Source organism: Mobula hypostoma, chromosome 16 (assembly GCF_963921235.1).
Source record: "Mobula hypostoma chromosome 16, sMobHyp1.1, whole genome shotgun sequence".
Lineage (NCBI taxonomy): Eukaryota > Metazoa > Chordata > Chondrichthyes > Myliobatiformes > Myliobatidae > Mobula > Mobula hypostoma.
In genome coordinates, this window is record NC_086112.1 from 69,506,070 (window position 1) to 69,528,173 (window position 22,104).

General features: G+C 43.2%; 1 protein-coding gene across 1 annotated transcript in view; it reads right to left on the reverse strand.

Annotated features, from left to right (window-relative positions):
• Positions 1–2,873: 2,873 nt before the first annotated feature.
• The window catches only part of LOC134357477 (neuromedin-K receptor-like), an 84,332-nt gene continuing 65,101 nt past the window's right edge, over positions 2,874–22,104 (reverse strand). The window contains exons 3-5 of the mRNA XM_063069095.1: positions 21,490–21,640; positions 18,176–18,372; positions 2,874–7,048 (exon numbers count right to left, since the gene is read on the reverse strand). Of these exons, the coding sequence (XP_062925165.1) occupies positions 6,814–7,048; positions 18,176–18,372; positions 21,490–21,640 (583 nt within the window). The 3' untranslated portion in view covers positions 2,874–6,813. The remainder of the gene's footprint in view (positions 7,049–18,175; positions 18,373–21,489; positions 21,641–22,104) is intronic.

The following is a 22,104-nucleotide window of genomic DNA, read 5'->3' on the forward strand; positions in this document are numbered from 1 at the left end:
GAATAAGGGACCATCTTCCGAGCTGTCAAGAATAAGGGACCATCTTCCGAGCCACCAAGAATAAGGGATCATCTTCACGAGCTTCTCCGTGTCTTGATACAAATGGACTGTCATTGTTTGGTTTCTGTCATCTCATTTCCAGCTGAGTAAGTCCGGCTGTTTGCTGCTACTCCGAGTTGGGAATTCTGTCTCTTCATTTCCAGCTAAGTGATTGCCGGCCATTTGCCGCTTCATGGGCTACTCTGTGTCAAGATTCACATTGTCAGTCATTGGTTGTTTTAGTCGTCTCATTCCCAGCTGAGTAGGTCCAGCTGTTTGCTGCTACTCCGAGTCAGGAATTCTGTCTCTTCGTGTCTAGCTAAGGATTGCTAAGGAATGAATCATGTGTCTTTGTTTGGTGTTGTCATCTCCGTATTCCAGTTCTAGGCTCTGAGTCCCAGGTCCAAGTCAAGGCTCTGAGTCCAGTCAAGGCTTTGAGTCCAGTTCAGGCTCAGAGCCCAAGTCAAGTCCAAGTCCTGGTTCTGAGTTCCAAGTCAAGTCCAGGTCCTGGTTCCGAGTTCCAAGTCAAGTCCAGGTCCTGGTTCCGAGTTCCAAGTCAAGTCCAAGTCTGTTTCCGTGCCTGCGTCCTGCACTTGGGTTTGCTCCTGTCCAATGCCCCTTGTAACAACAGAAGGCCTTTGACAAGGTGCCACACATGAGGCTGGTTACCAAGTTAAGAGCCCATGGTATTACAGCAAAGTTACTGGCATGGTTAGAGCATTGGCTGATTGGTAGGAGGCAGTGAGTGAAAATAAAGGGATCCTTTTCTGATTGGCTGCAGTGACTAGTGATGTTCTGCAGGGGTTGGTGTTGGGACCGCTTCTTTTTATGCTGTATATCCATGTTTTAGATGATGGAGTAGATGGCTTTGCTGCCAAATTTGCAGATGGTATGAAGATTTGTTAAGGGACAGGTACACTGCAGAAGGACTTTGATGGATTAAAAGAAAAGGCAAGAGAGTGGCAAATGAAATACAATGTTGGAAAATGCATGGCCATGCACTTTGGCCGTAGAAATAAATGTGCAGACTATTTACTAAATGGGGAGAAAATCCAAAATTGTGAGATGCAAAGGACTTGGAAGTTCTTGTGCAGAATACCTTCAAGGTTAACTTGCAGGTAGAGTTGGTGTGAGGAAGGCAAATGCAATGTTAGCGTTCATTTCAAGAGGTCATGAATACAAGAGCAGGGATGTGATGCTGAGGCTTTATAAGGCACTGGTGAAGCCTCACCTGAGTATTGTGAACAGTTTTGTGTTTCTCCTTTAAGAAAAGATGTACTGGCATTGGAGAGGGTCCAGAGGTGGTTCACAAGGATGATTCCAGGAATTAAAGGGTTCTCATACAAGGAAAGTTGGATTGCTCTGGATCTGTACTTGTTGGAATTTAGAAGGATGGGGGGGGGATCTCATTGAAACCTTTCGAATGTTGAAAGGCCTAGACAGAGGAGATATGGAAAGGATGTTTCCCATGGTGGGGGAGTCTAGGACAAGAGGACACAACCTCAGGATAGAGGGGCGTCCATTTAAAACAGAGATGTGGAGAAATTTCTTTAGCCAGAGGGTGGTGAATTTATGGAATTTATTGCCACAGGCAGCTGTGGAAGCCAGGTCGTTGGGTGTATTGAAGGCAGAGCTTGATAGGTTCTTGTTTGGACATGGCATCAAAGGTGACGGGGAGAAGGCTGGGGAGTGGGGTTGAGGAGGAGAATGAAGGATCAGCCATGATTGAATGGCGGAGCAGACTCAATGGGCCAAATGGCCTCATTCTTCTCCTATGTCTTTTGTTCTACCAAAAATCAGCTGAAGTTACAACAGTGTAAAAGGGCCCCATATAACTGACTCCTCATATGTTCCTTTTGTGACCGGACACTTGTGCGCATCAGTACCACATCCAGATTCTAGTTGAGATTCCAGATGGGCTATAAATGGATCAAGAGTTGGTTTCAGAAAGTCCTTCTGCGTTTAAAATGCATGAAACACATGGTGCAGTTGAGATGCATGCTTGGGAAACAACAGAAGAAACTGCAGAAGATCTGTAGTGGGAACAGTTTTCAAAACAATCTCTTATTTTTCATCTCATTGTTTAAGCATTCTTGTTTCTTTTTCCCACTTGTACCTTCTGCATTTCACTGTCATTCTCATCCATCTCTTTCTCTACCTGCATCTAGCAATGCCAGAAGACTGATGCAACAAGGTCCCACGAACAGAACTGAGTTGACGATTAAGTAAATTTTGTTGTAATTGATGACGCTGGGTGAGGAACGAACGTTAGGAGAGGAGAACCCTCCCTGTTCTTAGATGCACATGGAGCAGCAGATGGAACCTTGCTGTAAAATCTCACCAAAAAATGACCTGGATTGTTTCTTTAAGATCTTGGAGTTGGAATAGAATCCCAACAAGTGAACTGAAAGATGAGAGTTAAACAATTCTTCAAGGTTGACTGTTGCACAGTGAGTTCTGGGTTTCCCAGTAGGACTCTGTTTGCTATAATGATGAGGACAACAAGATTTCAGGCTTGGAGTAAGGCTGAGCAGAAGAGCTTCTGCCTCCTACATGATTAGATCCTTACCCAATCTTCTCTGTACTTAATTTACTCATTTTTCCTACATAATCTTTCTTTTATTGGGTTAAGCAGCATTGGTGGAGGGACAGGAATTGTCCACATTTTGGGTCAAAACCCTGCATGGATGTAGTGTTTTGACTTGATGCACTGACAATTCTTTTCTCTCCACAGATGATGACTGTGAAATTCTTGAAATTTGCCTTATTTGGAGTTACCACATACTGAAATTCACAACCTTTGATATTTTAATTGTTCCAGATAATTGGTTTTATTCTCATTATATAGTATACTTAAAATCATGCTAAAAATATCTTTGAAACACATATTAACATATATTAAGATCACACTTTTCACATTTTGTCACATAAACAATACTGAAGGACATAAATTCATTAACCACAATAATAATGATTTACAGTAAAGAATGTACATCATTACTTCTCTGTTCATATTACATGAATTAAATATTGTAAGCTGTAAAAAAATCTAATCCTTTGGGTGGTAATAACTTTCAATACACACAACATTGCAAGTTAATGACCCCATTCAAATACATTTAAAATTGAAGTATTTTAGATTACGTTACAATTATGCTCCACATAGATTAATTAGTAAAATGAATTAGAAAAATCTGAAAAAAAAACTCAATATACCAAGCACACTCTGTGGAGAAACAACACTCGACTTCTCAAGTCTTTGTCCTTTTGTGAAGACTCTGAGATGTCATAGATTCAGAAAATAGCAAGTGAAACGGCAGTGCTGGGTGATAGGAGAAAGAATTGGAAGACTTATGTAATGCTTCTGTAAAGGACAGGAGATAATTGAATGGCAGAATAGAAGTGACAAGGGAAAATAAATACATCTGCACAACACCAAGCATTCAATGGTAGAATATGGGAATCAGAAACATGCAATATTAGTAAAGCAGGGCACAGATGTTCAGGATAGGGTCAACTAAACTGAACTTGAATTTGCCACTGTACAGATCTCATGAACAGTGAATATAGTGGGTCAGCTGAGGTGATGTCTCAGCAAGGTGTTGCCTCCAGTACCTTGATTTGGACCTTCCTACCACCCTGTTGTATTTATTCTGTTGAGTAATACAGATTTCTACATAACTCCACAGGTGCAGCATCAGAATCATAACTCTCACCTGCTCAAGGACTGATGAAGGCTAAGAATTTGCTGAGAAAGAAGTCAAAATTGCTAGCTTCATCTTAACATGAAGACCACCAACTCTCTGTGATGATGAAGCCTAGCATGAACTGAAATGATCAACATAAAATGGAGTGAATAGGCCATCCACCCTGAAAGAAAGAAATAATTTCAACAAAGTACTGGAAAATTGTTTGCTTCTGTCTAAATAGATAATAACAGTAAAACCACTGAACTATCCATCAGACTCCAAAAAGAACAATGACTGTCTCATGGTGTGACTGTCTGTAAAAAATAGAATTTTGCAAAGTTTGGAAGCTTCAGTTTAAATATATTCAGCGTGTGGTCACAAGGACATCAATGCTGCGCACAGCTGATTAGTATCAGCACCTCTGCATGTTGTGGGAATGGAAGGGGCGAGGATATGCAGAAGTGGACTGTGCTGAGGAGGTGATTAGTGTTTCTGATAACGTTCATTACTCTCATTTTACAACTAGGGAGAATTTTTGCCACACAGCTGGGGATGGTAGCCTTTGCTATTCAGAAAACTTGATTTTAGAGAACACTTTAGTTACTTATTGAGAAATCCACTAGCCATCTAATAAAGCATTTTTTTCCAACTTGCCATCTAATTGGGAACAATGAAACTTCAGCCTTTCAGGTTTTTATTGCTTTGATTTGCTTAGACAAACACATTGGGAAACAGAGACCACCCCCCCATGGACTTGAAAGTACAACAATCAAGTCGGAATGCACCTGACAGCATTGATATAAATTCTACATACCCATTTCCAAATGACAGTCTATATATTTAATTTCATGAACTACTGATCACATGACATGTTATGTGTTGAAAAGGAGTGGTCAGTAATATGTAATGTGATGGCTGATGTGCTCATTAGGGTTCAGTAGTGAATGGAATTTATTTCACTGAGATATGGATACCTTAAAGAAAGTACCGTAGAACAGAAGAGTCTGTACCTTTGTCAGTAAATTAGTTTGTGCAATAAACACAAGTCCAAATCTCAAAGTTGCTCATTTAAAAACTTGAATTTTAGGATACTAGCCTATAAAACCTGCTGAATAATGAAGACTTCTGACAGATTAGCATGATTAACCTGAAATCCTTACATAATAACAGGAGATGTAACTGCAGTTCCAACAACGTGCTTGAATCTCGACTACCTTAATGAAATAGGCTGGTAAGACATTGAGTTCCATTAAAAACCATTCATAAATGTAACAGTTCATAAAAACTGTTACGTCTCTGAGAAACCATAGATAGACAATATGTAGCTACTTTCTTTTGAAAACAAAATCTAATATCTTTGAAATGTTCATAAATTTGCAGCATGATACATAAAACTGCAAATACAACAATTATTGTCTTTGGCTTTTCTGTCTTCCATAAGCAATGATCAGATTTGTCCTGCTTTTATATAACATGATATGCTGTCATGATGACCCAGTTATGATGGGATAGGGAAAAGACAGTAATATAAGATCTTCTACAGCTTTGGGCATTATTTTGTATGGCCTTTTAAACCTTAACTGATTAAAGTTCAATGTCACTCAGTAATAAATAGAAACAAATTGTATGCTATCATGAATATCCTCATTTAAGATCTAATTCTAATATCTTGCACAGAATGGCTAAATATGCAGTGAGACTATTGGGTCATATTAAAAGTCATATGACTACAGGTCATATTAAAGATCTCTCAGTGCCTTAGGGAGCTGGCAATGTCTGTTAGTCACTATGAGCACTGAACAACTTCTGACTCTTATAGTTGCTGATGTGTCATCACTAACACTTTAATTAGCTGCTTTGTACAACAGACAAAATCCTCCTGTCTTCACTTCAGAAGGTCATTTTGAAATATTGGACTTACTACACAATTAATAAATGCTTTTTTTCCTTTTTTGATAACTTATTTCTTCTTTTTCTCTACTTCAAATGCTGTATGTTTTCTCTAAAATACACTTAAGGAACCACAAGCCTAGGGAACTTAGCAGAAAAACTTTCATTCTCCCATTAGTAAAGCTCAAATGGGGTGAATGAATCTAATAATTACTTGTGAAATGCAAAGATCAGTCTAGTAGACAATAAACTGTTGCACATATCACATTTCCATTTATACATTTACTCTTAAATATGTTTAATGAACAAGTAAAAACAATATAATTTTAAAAGCCAACATGTTTCTATTTTAACAAAAAAATACTGTATGTACAGTCTTGGTAGTGAGAGAACAGAAATAGCACATGACACACATCCACCTTTTACTGAGCACTCCACGAGGTATCCAGGATTCCTTGGCCCTGTTTTCTCGTTCCTTACTTTTTTTGGGTCAGGAAAAGAACAACTGTGAAATTTGACAGCACTTTACATTCTGTACTTTCAACCTCCTGGCTTCAGTTAATTACTTTCTAAGTATCGTTACTGCCCTTTTATTTGGGAAAGATGACAAAACTGTGGACAGCAGTTTGCCAGAAATAGTAAGTGCCCATCTAATCTACTTGTTGGTTGATAGCTTATTATTAATCAAGCTAACTCTTTATGCAGGTCTTTATGGAGTATTGGCTTGACAATTCTACACATGGGCTCAATCCCATTTCTAGTTGCTTTCCTAAAAATCCTGCACTTCCAAACAGCAATGGAGACCAATTTGCAGAATCAAGAATGAACCGTAGCAGTGCGGTTGTGCAGCAGGCTGGAATCAGCAGTGTGAAATGGAGCTCTGCTTGCTCCCTGTGGAGGCTATCAGAACTGGGCCCATGTCCTTACACAAATGATACCAATGTAGCAAAAGCTATGCTCACTTCTCCAGAATGAAATGGGATTGAACTCAAGACTATGAGTCTGAGGAAGGGAGAGTTCCACCAACTAAGCCAAAGTGACATTAGAGAAACTGCCTCCATGTTGAACAAAACCAACTGAGCAAGCCCAGGTGACTTATGAGACAATGCATTATGTTACTCTATAAGTATTCATCCAAAGATGTGTTCGTCTGGATGAAGGAGCTCGAACTTCTGGAAGTGTTTTTGGAATTATTTCAAGAGTGTCCATTGAAATTCATGTTTCGTAATTCCTTTTTCCTGTGTGCCTCGGCACCATCACTTTCAGATGTGTCAACCTCCACTGTCATGTTGGATTCCATGCGGGTGACTGTGTAAGCGCTGTTCTGTCGGGTGGGGTGAAATCTGTTCATTTCTAGTTCAAGTTCATCATAGTTGGAAAATTGAATGAAGGGACACCACTGGAAAGCTTTTTTGAACCCTGCTCGAAATCTGCAAGCACAGAAACAGTGAAAATAATGTAGCCGTTAATGCATTTTGAGCTTCGTGCTTAAAAATGTAATGATTGGTTACCAAAAAAGGCTATAGAACCAGACAATACCCCAGTGAGCTTCAAGCTGTTCCAGTTCAGTTATAACACTGGCATCTATCTGCCAATGTGAAAACCTGGCTAGGTAATGTCCTGCTCATAAAAACACAGAACAAATCCATTGCTAATACTGCACAATCCTTCTACTCTCATCATCATCAACAGTCATCAACACTTCCATCAAGCAATATTTACTCACCAGTAGTCTCTTCACTAATGCCCAGTTTGGCATTTTGCAGGTCCAACAGTTCAGACCTTATCCCCTCATTACTCATCTAAAAAGCTGAACTTCAGAGGTGAGTTGGGAAGGATTGCCCTTGTCATAGAGTGACAAAAAACTACAGCACAGAAACAGGCCCTTCAGTCCAACTAGTCCATGCCAAACCATTTCAACTGCCTAATTCATCGACCTGCACCATAACCGTAGCCCTCCATACTCCTACTATCCATGTTCCCATCCAAACTTCTCTTAAACATTGCAATTGAAATCATATCCACCACTTGTGCTGGCAGCTCGTTCCACACTCTTACCAACCTCTGAGTAAAGAAGTTCGCCCTTATAGTCCCCTTAAACATTTCTCCTTTCACCCTTAATCCATGACCTCTAGCCATTGTCTTACTCAACCTCAGAAGAAATACCCTATCTATACCACTCATAATTTTATATAGCTCTATCAAATCTCCCCTCAATATGTTCTAGGGAATGAAGTTCTAACCTATTCAATCTTTCCTTATAACTCAGGTCCTCCAGACCCAGCAACATCCTTGAAAAATTTCTCTGTATTCTTTCAATCTTATTTACATCTTTCCTGTAGGTAGGTGACCAAAACTAAATCAATATTCCAAATTAGGGCTCACTGTTTCAAGGATGTCTGTGGAGAGTAAGAATTTCAGGTTGTATACTGTATACATTCTCTGATATTAAATGGAACAATTAAACCAGTGTCTTATACAACTTCAACATAACATCCCAACTCCTGTAACAATACTTTGATTTATGAAGGCCAGGGTGTCAAAAGCTTTCTTTATGAACCTATCTACCTGTGATGACACATTCAATGAACTATGGATCTGTAATCCCAGATCCCTTTGTTCTAGCATAATCCTCAATATCCTAGCAATGTAAGACCTACCGCGATTGGTCTTAGCAAAGTGCAACACCTCACACATATCTACATTAAATTCCACCCGTTATTCTTCGATCCATTTTTACAGCTGGTCTAGATCCCGCTACAAACTTTAATAGTCTTCCTTGCTGTCCACTACACCACCAGTCTTGGTGTCATCCGCAAACTTGCTGATCCAGTTATAATAAGGGCATCCGTTAGTCTTGCAAGACCATGGATCTGTACCTGGAAAGTCTTCACTCTCCAGGGCACAGGCCTGGGCAAGGTTGTATGGAAGACTGGCAGTTGCCCATGCTGCAAGTCTCCCCTCTCCACGACACCGATGTTGTCCAAGGGAAGGGCATTAGGACCCATACAGCTTGGCACCAGTGTCATCGCAGAGCACTGTGTGATTAAGTGCCTTGCTCAAGGACACAACACATGTTTCCTTGGCTGGGGCTCGAACTCACGACCTTCAGATTGCTAGTCGAACGCCTTAACCACTTGGCCACATGCCCACTGATCCAGTTAAGCACGATTATTCAGATTGTTGATAGAGATGACAAACAACAATGGACCAAGCATCGATCCCTGTGGCACTCTACTGGTCACAGGCCTCCAATTAGAGGCAACCACCTACTACCACCATCTGGCTTCTGCTGCAATGCCAATATCTAATCCAATTTTCTACCTCAATGCCAAGTGACTGAACCTTCTTGACCAACCTCCCATACGGGACCTTGTCAAATGCCTTGCTGAAGTCCATGTAGACAACATCCACTGTCTCGCCTTCATCAAATTTCAATAGGTTTCATTAGGTTCAATCGGTACATTTAATGTCAGAGAATTGTATACAATATAATGCTTTAGTATTCACTATGGAAAAGGATCTTTGTGATTGTAGGGATGACTTACAATAGATTGAAAAGCTTGAGCATGTAGACATTAAGAAAGAGGATGTGCTGGAGCTTTTGGGAAGCATCAAGTTAGATATCTCTGGGACTGGATGAGATGTATCCGAAGCTACTGTGAGAGGCAAGGGAGAAGACTGCTGAGCCTCTGGCAATGATCTTTGCATCATCAATAGGGACGGGAGAGATTCCATAGGATTGGAGGGTTGCAGATGTTATTCCTTTATTCAAGAAAGGAAGTAGAGATAGCCCAGGAAATTATAGACCGGTGAGTCTTACTTCATTGGTTAGTAAGTTGATGGAAAAGATCTTGAGAGGCAGGATTTATGAACCTTTGGAGAAGCATAATATGATTAGGAATGGTCATCATGGCTTTGTCAAAGGCAGGTCGTGCCTTACAAGCCTGATTGAAGTTTTTGAGGATGTGACTAAACACGTTGATGAAGGTAGAGCAGTAGATGTAGTGTATATGGATCTCAGCAAGGCATTTGATAAGGTACCCCATGCAGGGTTTATTGAGAAAATAAGGAGGCATATGATCCAAGGGGACCTTGCTTTGTGGATCCAGAATTGGCTTGCCCACAGAAGGCAAAGAGTGGTTGCAGATGAGTCATATTCTGCATGGAGGTCAATTACCAGTGGAGTGCCTCAGGGATCTGTTCTGGGACCCCTTTTCTTGTGATTTTTGTAAATGACGTGGATGCGGAAGTGGAGGGATGGGTTAGTAAATTTGCTGATGACACAAAGGTTGTGGGTGTTGTGGATAGTGTGGAGGGCTATCAAAGGTTACAGCGGGACATTGATAGGATGCAAAACTGGGCTGAGAAGTGGCAGATAGAGTTCAACCCAGATAAGTGGGAGGTGGTTCATCTTGGTAGGTCAAAATGGTCAAAATAGAGGCTTTTTCCCAGGGCTGAAATGGCTAACATGAGAGGGCACAGTTTTAAGGTGCTTGAAAGTAGATACAGAGGAGATGTCAGGGGTAAGTTTTTTTTACGCAGAGAGTGGTGAGTGCGTGGAATAGGCTGCTGGCGAATGTGGTGAAGGAGGACACAATAGAGTCTTTTAAGAGACTCATGGATAGGTGCATGGAGCTTAGAAAAATAGAGGGCTATGGGTAACCCTAGGTAAGTCCTAAAGAAAGTAAATGTTCGGCATAGCATTGTGGGCTGACGGGCCTGTAATGTGCTGTAGGTTTGTTATGTTTCTATATGCCTTGAATTTTTTTTCCTGGTAACTTCATTGAAAAACTCTACAAGTCATAAGTAGAGTAGAGCAGGGGCTAAGCACACAGTCATGGGTGTACAGAGGGTCGAGCAGTGGGCTAAGCACACAGTGATGGGTGTACAGAGGGTCGAGCAGTGGGATAAGCACACAGTGATGGGTGTACAGAGGGTCGAGCAGTGGGATAAGCACACAGTGATGGGTGTACAGAGGGTCGAGCAGTGGGCTAAGCACACAGTGATGGGTGTACAGAGGGTCGAGCAGTGGGATAAGCACACAGTGATGGGTGTACAGAGGGTCGAGCAGTGGGATAAGCACACAGTGATGGGTGTACAGAGGGTCGAGCAGTGGGATAAGCACACAGTCATGGGTGTACAGAGGGTCGAGCAGTGGGATAAGCACACAGTGATGGGTGTACAGAGGGTCGAGCAGTGGGATAAGCACACAGTGATGGGTGTACAGAGGGTCGAGCAGTGGGATAAGCACACAGTGATGGGTGTACAGAGGGTCGAGCAGTGGGCTAAGCACACAGTCATGGGTGTACAGAGGGTCGAGCAGTGGGCTAAGCACACAGTGATGGGTGTACAGAGGGTCGAGCAGTGGGCTAAGCACACAGTGATGGGTGTACAGAGGGTCGAGCAGTGGGATAAGCACACAGTCATGGGTGTACAGAGGGTCGAGCAGTGGGATAAGCACACAGTGATGGGTGTACAGAGGGTCGAGCAGTGGGATAAGCACACAGTGATGGGTGTACAGAGGGTCGAGCAGTGGGCTAAGCACACAGTGATGGGTGTACAGAGGGTCGAGCAGTGGGATAAGCACACAGTGATGGGTGTACAGAGGGTCGAGCAGTGGGATAAGCACACAGTGATGGGTGTACAGAGGGTCGAGCAGTGGGATAAGCACACAGTGATGGGTGTACAGAGGGTCGAGCAGTGGGATAAGCACACAGTGATGGGTGTACAGAGGGTCGAGCAGTGGGATAAGCACACAGTGATGGGTGTACAGAGGGTCGAGCAGTGGGATAAGCACACAGTCATGGGTGTACAGAGGGTCGAGCAGTGGGATAAGCACACAGTGATGGGTGTACAGAGGGTCGAGCAGTGGGATAAGCACACAGTGATGGGTGTACAGAGGGTCGAGCAGTGGGATAAGCACACAGTGATGGGTGTACAGAGGGTCGAGCAGTGGGATAAGCACACAGTGATGGGTGTACAGAGGGTCGAGCAGTGGGATAAGCACACAGTGATGGGTGTACAGAGGGTCGAGCAGTGGGATAAGCACACAGTGATGGGTGTACAGAGGGTCGAGCAGTGGGCTAAGCACACAGTGATGGGTGTACAGAGGGTCGAGCAGTGGGATAAGCACACAGTGATGGGTGTACAGAGGGTCGAGCAGTGGGATAAGCACACAGTGATGGGTGTACAGAGGGTCGAGCAGTGGGCTAAGCACACAGTGATGGGTGTACAGAGGGTCGAGCAGTGGGATAAGCACACAGTGATGGGTGTACAGAGGGTCGAGCAGTGGGATAAGCACACAGTGATGGGTGTACAGAGGGTCGAGCAGTGGGATAAGCACACAGTGATGGGTGTACAGAGGGTCGAGCAGTGGGCTAAGCACACAGTCATGGGTGTACAGAGGGTCGAGCAGTGGGCTAAGCACACAGTGATGGGTGTACAGAGGGTCGAGCAGTGGGATAAGCACACAGTCATGGGTGTACAGAGGGTCGAGCAGTGGGATAAGCACACAGTGATGGGTGTACAGAGGGTCGAGCAGTGGGATAAGCACACAGTGATGGGTGTACAGAGGGTCGAGCAGTGGGCTAAGCACACAGTGATGGGTGTACAGAGGGTCGAGCAGTGGGATAAGCACACAGTGATGGGTGTACAGAGGGTCGAGCAGTGGGATAAGCACACAGTGATGGGTGTACAGAGGGTCGAGCAGTGGGATAAGCACACAGTGATGGGTGTACAGAGGGTCGAGCAGTGGGATAAGCACACAGTGATGGGTGTACAGAGGGTCGAGCAGTGGGATAAGCACACAGTGATGGGTGTACAGAGGGTCGAGCAGTGGGATAAGCACACAGTGATGGGTGTACAGAGGGTCGAGCAGTGGGCTAAGCACACAGTCATGGGTGTACAGAGGGTCGAGCAGTGGGATAAGCACACAGTGATGGGTGTACAGAGGGTCGAGCAGTGGGATAAGCACACAGTGATGGGTGTACAGAGGGTCGAGCAGTGGGATAAGCACACAGTCATGGGTGTACAGAGGGTCGAGCAGTGGGATAAGCACACAGTGATGGGTGTACAGAGGGTCGAGCAGTGGGATAAGCACACAGTGATGGGTGTACAGAGGGTCGAGCAGTGGGCTAAGCACACAGTGATGGGTGTACAGAGGGTCGAGCAGTGGGATAAGCACACAGTGATGGGTGTACAGAGGGTCGAGCAGTGGGCTAAGCACACAGTCATGGGTGTACAGAGGGTCGAGCAGTGGGATAAGCACACAGTGATGGGTGTACAGAGGGTCGAGCAGTGGGCTAAGCACACAGTCATGGGTGTACAGAGGGTCGAGCAGTGGGATAAGCACACAGTGATGGGTGTACAGAGGGTCGAGCAGTGGGATAAGCACACAGTGATGGGTGTACAGAGGGTCGAGCAGTGGGATAAGCACACAGTCATGGGTGTACAGAGGGTCGAGCAGTGGGATAAGCACACAGTCATGGGTGTACAGAGGGTCGAGCAGTGGGATAAGCACACAGTGATGGGTGTACAGAGGGTCGAGCAGTGGGCTAAGCACACAGTGATGGGTGTACAGAGGGTCGAGCAGTGGGATAAGCACACAGTCATGGGTGTACAGAGGGTCGAGCAGTGGGATAAGCACACAGTGATGGGTGTACAGAGGGTCGAGCAGTGGGATAAGCACACAGTGATGGGTGTACAGAGGGTCGAGCAGTGGGCTAAGCACACAGTGATGGGTGTACAGAGGGTCGAGCAGTGGGATAAGCACACAGTGATGGGTGTACAGAGGGTCGAGCAGTGGGATAAGCACACAGTGATGGGTGTACAGAGGGTCGAGCAGTGGGATAAGCACACAGTGATGGGTGTACAGAGGGTCGAGCAGTGGGATAAGCACACAGTGATGGGTGTACAGAGGGTCGAGCAGTGGGATAAGCACACAGTGATGGGTGTACAGAGGGTCGAGCAGTGGGCTAAGCACACAGTCATGGGTGTACAGAGGGTCGAGCAGTGGGATAAGCACACAGTCATGGGTGTACAGAGGGTCGAGCAGTGGGATAAGCACACAGTGATGGGTGTACAGAGGGTCGAGCAGTGGGATAAGCACACAGTCATGGGTGTACAGAGGGTCGAGCAGTGGGATAAGCACACAGTCATGGGTGTACAGAGGGTCGAGCAGTGGGATAAGCACACAGTGATGGGTGTACAGAGGGTCGAGCAGTGGGATAAGCACACAGTGATGGGTGTACAGAGGGTCGAGCAGTGGGATAAGCACACAGTGATGGGTGTACAGAGGGTCGAGCAGTGGGATAAGCACACAGTGATGGGTGTACAGAGGGTCGAGCAGTGGGATAAGCACACAGTGATGGGTGTACAGAGGGTCGAGCAGTGGGCTAAGCACACAGTGATGGGTGTACAGAGGGTCGAGCAGTGGGATAAGCACACAGTGATGGGTGTACAGAGGGTCGAGCAGTGGGCTAAGCACACAGTCATGGGTGTACAGAGGGTCGAGCAGTGGGATAAGCACACAGTGATGGGTGTACAGAGGGTCGAGCAGTGGGCTAAGCACACAGTCATGGGTGTACAGAGGGTCGAGCAGTGGGATAAGCACACAGTGATGGGTGTACAGAGGGTCGAGCAGTGGGCTAAGCACACAGTGATGGGTGTACAGAGGGTCGAGCAGTGGGATAAGCACACAGTGATGGGTGTACAGAGGGTCGAGCAGTGGGATAAGCACACAGTGATGGGTGTACAGAGGGTCGAGCAGTGGGATAAGCACACAGTGATGGGTGTACAGAGGGTCGAGCAGTGGGATAAGCACACAGTGATGGGTGTACAGAGGGTCGAGCAGTGGGATAAGCACACAGTGATGGGTGTACAGAGGGTCGAGCAGTGGGATAAGCACACAGTCATGGGTGTACAGAGGGTCGAGCAGTGGGATAAGCACACAGCCTTGTGGTGCACCTGTGCTGATGGAGATTGTGGTGGAGATGTTGGGTTGTGTAAGTGAGGAAATCAAAGATCCAGTTGCACGAGAATGTAGTGAGGCTTAGGGCTTGGAGTTTACTGATTAGTTTTGAAGGGATGGTGGTATTGAATGCCAAGCTATAGACGATAAAGAGCATCCTGATGTATGCACCTTCACTGTCCAGATGTTCTGGAGTCGAGTGAAGAGCCGATGAAATGGCATCTGCTGTTGACTTGTGATAGCAGGCAAACTGGAGCAGATCCAAGTGGGCTCTGAAGCAGGAGTTGAAATGTTCCACCACCAGCCTCAAAGCACTCCATCACAGTGGATGTACGTGCTACTGGACGATAGTCATTGAGGCAAGTTTAATTTATTATCCCCAGTTCAGATCAGTAGTTTCCTAGCCCTTTATATAGGCCAGAATTTCATGAGGCCTTTTGCTTGTTTTCTGTACCTTCCAGTAAGCCTCCTTGGATCTTTGTAGCTTCTCACCTTTCTTTGTTTTGGAAACACTCTTTTCTATTCCATTATTCTATTTAGGTCCAAAATGGATTACCTTGCTTTTGTTTGCAAAGAAATCTACTTGTAAGAGTTTTCTTTTTATCCTTTTGCTTAAATTACTGATAATTAAATGGGAAAATCTCTGGGAAATAGACTTCTGTGTGAACAAACGTAAGGCCATCTATTTTGTAATTTAATGCTTTCATCTATACTAGAGACAACATGTCAGCTCTTTGTGTTTGTGTACAGGTAGATATATGGTTTTCTCTCCCATGATCTGAATGAGTTATAAATGCAACAGTTCTGGATTTGACCAGGACTGACTTTGGTATGATGAGACAGAGATTATTCATGGTAAACAGGGCAAATCTGTTAATGGGTAAAATGATGGTGTAGTCATGGGAGATGTTCAAGAAAATACTTAATATGATAGGAAATCATTTTGAGCCCCTAAAGGGCAAGAACATTGCTTGAAATGGAAAACAATCACTGGTGACTAATGCTTTACATAAACCAAAATCAAGCATATAAAATGAAAAGAAAAAACTGGCACAATTCTGAGCATCAGGGAAGCAAAGAACAAGATAAAGGTAACAAAATTGATTGATCTACGAAAAGAGCAGGTAAATTTTGCAAAAGGTATTGAAATAATTGCAGAAGAGATCTTAAACTATTATTTACTGAGAAGGAAATGGTCAGGAGCAATGTAGGCACCTTAAAAACTAAAAAGTGATATTAAAAATGAAATTGTGAGTATAGCAGTGATCTTGAATAATCAATGTTACTAAGGGAAAGGACAGGATTCTCTACAATCTCAGGAAGCCAATATTGCGTGATGGATGGCATTTGCTACAATTTGTCACTAAAACATGACACAGGCCCTTAAAAAGATTCTACAACCTTTGGAGCTCTCTAATATTTCCAGTGTTATACTGAACATGATCAAACACTATATAAAAAGTTCACCACCCATTAGACTGATGGGTCCACCTAATATCCCATGTTATGTGGGTAATGAGTCAGATCATTAAATTCGACTCATTGCCAACATAACTTGTGATATGTAAGCTCGCTTCTCTTTCTGATATTGTAAAGAAAACCCTCTGGACCCTCAGCTATTAATCTGCTCAAACAAATCCTCAGCTTCTGTGCCACAGTTCCCACTAAACCATCGCATTCTGACATCCAGTACAGAACTCATCTTCACTGCCTTGTCCAAGGAATGCAGACCCAAACTACTTCCACAGGTTTGCTTCGTATTGGCACAACTGATTGGGTTATATCAAGCACTATTAGCCCTGCCATAATTCTGTACAACTTCAGGATTCACATGGAATTGGATATTCCTGCCTTCTTTTTTCAACTACAAAATCTTTCCTTGTCTCTTCAACATTCCCTTAACTGAAGGCAAACAATGTCATCTGGAGCCAAAGCTTCATAAACATGCTTTGACTTCCTTACTCCTGGAGTCATAGAGCTATAGGACCATAGTGCATTGAAATAAGCTCTTTACCCCACCAGGACTACGCTGACTATCAAGTGCCTATTAATGCTAATCCCATTCACCTACACATGGTCTGTACTCCTCTGTGTCTTGGCAATTCGAAGTGATCATATGCTGGCATTTATAGCGAGAGGATTCGAGTACAGGAGCAGGGAGGTACTACTGCAGTTGTACAAGGCCTTGGTGAGACCACACCTGGAGTATTGTGTGCAGTTTTGGTCCCCTAATCTGAGGAAAGACATCTTTGCCACAGAGGGAGTACAAAGAAGGTTCACCAGATTGATTCCTGGGATGGCAGGACTTTCATATGAAGAAAGACTGGATGAATTGGGCTTGTACTCGTTGGAATTTAGAAGATTGAGGGGGGATCTGATTGAAACGTATAAGATCCTAAAGGGATTGGACAGGCTAGATGCAGGAAGATTGTTCCCGATGTTGGGGAAGTCCAGAACGAGGGGTCACAGTTTGAGGATAGAGGGGAAGCCTTTTAGGACCGAGATTAGGAAAAACTTCTTCACACAGAGAGTGGTGAATCTGTGGAATTCTCTGCCACAGGAAACTGTTGAGGCCAGTTCATTGGCTATACTTAAGAGGGAGTTAGATATGGCCCTTGTGGCTACGGGGGTCAGGGGGTATGGAGGGAAGGCTGGGGCGGGGTTCTGAGTTGGATGATCAACCATGATCATAATAAATGGTGGTGCAGGCTCGAAGGGCCGAATGGCCTACTCCTGCACCTATTTTCTATGTTTCTATATTTCTATGCTTAAATATCGTGGGCATGCCACTTTCAAGAACATACGCGCATATACCTCGTTTGTTCTCTTTCTATGTCTCTTTGGGAATTGTGCCATATCATTGACAATATCACTCCTCCTTCTTAGCATTACTCAGCATTCTTCCAATCCATTTCACCACCCTATTGACATAGCCTTGAAGCCTTTTGCTATTCCCACTTTGGCTTTTTTTTGTTATGTTTGACCCAAAGGTGAAAATTTTAATTTAAATATTTGTGCCTTCATTAAGAACATCTGCTTGCTTTTCCATGACATTGTCCAGCTGCTGTTCATCTAGTGTTGACAACCACGTTTCACTTTCTTTTGTAACTCCCGTCTACCCATCACTTCTGTGCTCTCTGCAATAATAGTTTCTCATTAAGCAATCTAGCACTTCGTCCCTACCCACCCCACTTCTAAACTCCTCCAGGCGCGGAGACGTCCATTTCTCAATGTTTCGACTCAATGACTTTAAACGCTTATCATTGACTGAGGTGCAGTTTGCTGCTAAGGCCTTCAGTTTACAATTCAATTTCTATATCCGTCCATCACTCCCCATCTTACCCAAGCTTTTGTAAATCTGCTATGACACCTTTATAACAAATTTTGTTGAATAACACTCAGCAGAATGACTTAGGGTACAGTATTTTTGGTCTCATTATTACCTGCAGCTTAAATGTGAAGGTATTGTTTTGAGCAGTCTTCAAATTCATCACTAACCAATTAAAGCACCAGGGACTTGCTCACAAATCATTTGAATTTGAATGCTGAGCAGAGAGACATCTTCACCCTAGATGAGTTGACCTACCTGTTGTTGAGGCAGCAGTATATGACAGGGTTGTGCATGTTGGAACTCATTGCCAGTAAGAACACAGCCAAGAAAACTTGCTGTATGGGCTTCCATTGAGTCACATCTGGGTACTGTTTGGTGACAAGAAAGAAGATGTGGTAGGGAAGCCAGCAAATGGTGAAGGTGAAAACTACCACAATCATCATTTTAACAACCTATAGAAGAAAACAAATGAGCAGATGAATAACAATCAATGATGTCACCCATTCATTATTTCTAAACAGTGGCAAAGTGATGTAATACATTAAATACAGCTCTTTAGTACCTCAGGACATCACAAAGCACTTTACAGCTTTAGGAGTCACTCCTATTGTCAGAGAGAAGGAAACAGGAACAAATTTCACAGTCAGATCTCACAATAATACATAACAATAATCTCCAAAATACCCAGCAGAATTGAAACAGAGTTAGCAATTTAGATCAGTCACTTGGCATCAGGGCAGTCAAGCAATAACTGCATCAGGGCACCAATCGGTGTTACGGGTCATTTTACATCCAGCTCAGACTGCAGGTAGCACCATGATTTCTGCCACTTAAAACAAGTCCTGCACCAAACCTGATCTTTTTTCTTTTACAAGTTTTTTTAAATCTCCCCAAAAGCACCATGATAGCTTCTGTCATGACAAATACACAGAGCCTTTGACTACTGTGCTCTGAGTGACACACAAGCTGAAAACAAAATAAATATGCTGATTTGAAATGTGGTCATCGTTTAGAAATGGAATGAGGTAATGCAATGTTTAAGATAATCAGACAATGTGGGTCTGCTTTATGGGATTTCTTAAAGATATATATTCGATTTTCTGTGCTGACAGAGCAACAGCTGTACTATTGGAGCTGCTTGCATTAGGGAAGGATGAGGTTCTGAGGTTCTGCCCTCTCAAATACATCTCACAAACCAATGACAGAACAGGATACTCATTTGTTTTGGGTGATACTCATCACCGTGTGAACAATTCTAATGCTTAGGCAATCCAAGCAATAGTGCAATGTAAGTCATTGAAGCTTGCTGTACTGAAACTGATAGGCATGGCTCCTATGTTATTGCTAATAAGCACTTATGAAGTAGAAAGAGCTGTGTAACATCTGAAGTCCCTCAGAAGCATTGTAAGGAATTATTTATTTAAGGAATGCTTTATTTTCCATCCAATGGGGAAATTTCATTTCAAATATTGCACACACTCAACCTAACCAGAAAGCTGTTGCTACATTAACTCATACAAATCACCCCTCAGTTTGAAATGAATTCCGGTGAATAGAGGTCCTAGTGGACAGGGTTTTGTTCCAGTCTGTATGAACTTACCCATCTAGGGTTACTGGAATGGGCAGATCATATTGTGAGGAAAGATCGGAAAGACTAGGCTTGCATTTATTGAGTTTAGATAAGAGAAACTGATGGAAACACATGGGATATTGAGCGGTCTTGACAGGATATCTTGTAGGAGAATCTAGAACTAGAGGTCACTTCACTGTTCAAAATACGAAGTTGTCCATTTCGACAGGTGAATTTTTTTTCTCTCAGAGGGCAATGAGACTTTGGTACTTGCCTCCTGACAGGTCAGTGAAATAATCTGAATATTTGTAGGGAAAAGTCAGTACATACTAGATAAGAAAGGGAGGGAATTAAGGGGATGAGTTTACAATCAGATCAGCTCCGACTTTTTTTAAACAGAAGACCAGGGGAAGGGTCCCAGTATCCTACTCCTGTTTTTATCTCATAGGTTTGTATGTATCAGGCAATCAAAATATAGATTGAGGGAAGGCCAATGACCTCTTTACCTTTGGCCCAAATCACCTTACACTGCATCAGTTTGCACAGCAACCACTTGTGAAGTATCTGCAATGTCCAATTTCCTTACCAGATTGACCATGCTCTTAAGGTTTCAATCTGTAACTTGAGCATTACATCCATTCCAGCCTTCACCTGGGGCTTTACTCACCAACTCCTATGCTTGTTCCACTATAGGTTTCTTAATGAAACATGCGACCCTTGGTGATTTCAATGTTCTCCCTGGCCTCGTTAACCTTCCTGGATTCTCTGTGCCTAAGTGATTCTAATTTGAAATTCCCAAATTCACAATAATATCCCATCAGAACTCACCATTCCCCACATTCAATGCTCAACTCTAGACATCTCAAGAACTCTGGTTTGAGGTCCTGTGTTACTTCCCATCATTCTACTCCTCTGCCTGCATCAGCTGCCTATGCCCCACATTGAAATTCCAGTTCCATCAGGGATGATGCCATACCAGACCACCAGACTCAAAATAGTTACTTTCCCTAAGCAGTAATACTAATCAGCACCTCCACCCACTAACCCATGCCCGCACACCCCCAACCACCACTACTTTATCATTTCCTGTCAGTCACCTTATGTACAGACACTGTAGCCAATAATCCTGTGCCTAGTGTCAATTTATGGACAAACAAAAAATCTACGTATATAAGCTATCTTATGTATCTATATTTATTGTGATTTTTTTGAAAAATCTGTTCTTTATTGTGACATCAGATTGAGAAACAAGTATTTCATTCTCCTTTACACTTGTGTACTGAAAATTACATTTATCAATCTTGAATCGTGAATGAAGTGCCTCGAGACGCTGAATATAATGTTAAATGTCAGTGAAGTAAAATGGTGTAAATTACCTTCCATGTTTCCCTACAGTAGAGCAGTGACTCCACCGCATCAGCTGTGCTTCTGTGTCATTCAGCTGTCATTTTGACTAAGGATATCAACATCCAGATTAAGATCAAGTAAAGCTGTATATAAAACCCTAAAGTGTAGGAGTAAAATGGGGCTATTTGCCCTTCGACATATTTAAAGCAATGGTGAAATAGTGGAAAACAACACAGAAATTCAGCCAAGACCATTTTGGATATTCAAAGGCATGAGGATGTACTTTGCAGATCCATGCTTAACTTCAGATCTCAGATCTAATTATTTGAGATGTCAGGAGAAAGGTCACTGGTGGAGGGCTTCGGGCTTGGGTTATACTTTTGGTCTTCGTGTTAGAAAGATTGCAGACACAAAATTTTCAACGTCAGCATTGCGATAATATAAAATTTAATAATTATATCCAAGGATAATGGCTGTATGCTATAAGATCAAGTAATAAAATATGTCCACCTGTGTCTTATTCCAATGTGAAATTATTTGTCTCATCTTTAGGAACATTTCACACCATGTAAAGTTCAATGCTACATTAAATGTGACAAGTTCTGGCAGAGAAATGTAACATTATTTGCTTCAGAGCAGATCTTGTTATTACCTTTCGCTTAGCTTTGAGCTGCTCATGGTAGCTTTCTGATGTATCACCTGGAATTGCCCCGCCCCACAGCGTGATTCCAATGATGGCATACGTGATACCCATCACAACCAAAGGCAGCACGTATCCCAGGATCAACAAAGCAATTTGGTATCTATAAGTGAAAGTCAGATAATAAATAACACAAACTGATTACCAAAAGGACAGCAATTTCACATGAACGAATAACGCTCAGTGTATTTATACGAGTCACTTCTGGCAGTCTGACTATTGACCTACATGGCTACTCCGTCTAATTTCCTTAGCCATCTTACCTGTTGAAGTCATGTTGAATATTTAAAAGAAATAAGTTGTCTTCTTTCCTTCTTACTTACTATCATCTCCCTTTGACCTCCTTTCCCCTTGTCTCAGTGGGGTTTGAATCCTAGCCCAGACACTCTCTGCAGTCCTTCACTCTCATCGTGCTGACCGTTACCCTCAGGCTTGTGCTTATCCAAATGAACTCGAAATTCTTTCATGTCTTGCCCACCTTATTTAAGGTTTGCTGAATTTTGTATCCAACTCCACAGCTTTGATTCCCTGATATATTTTACACTGGTTCTCCACCTCTCGTGCTCT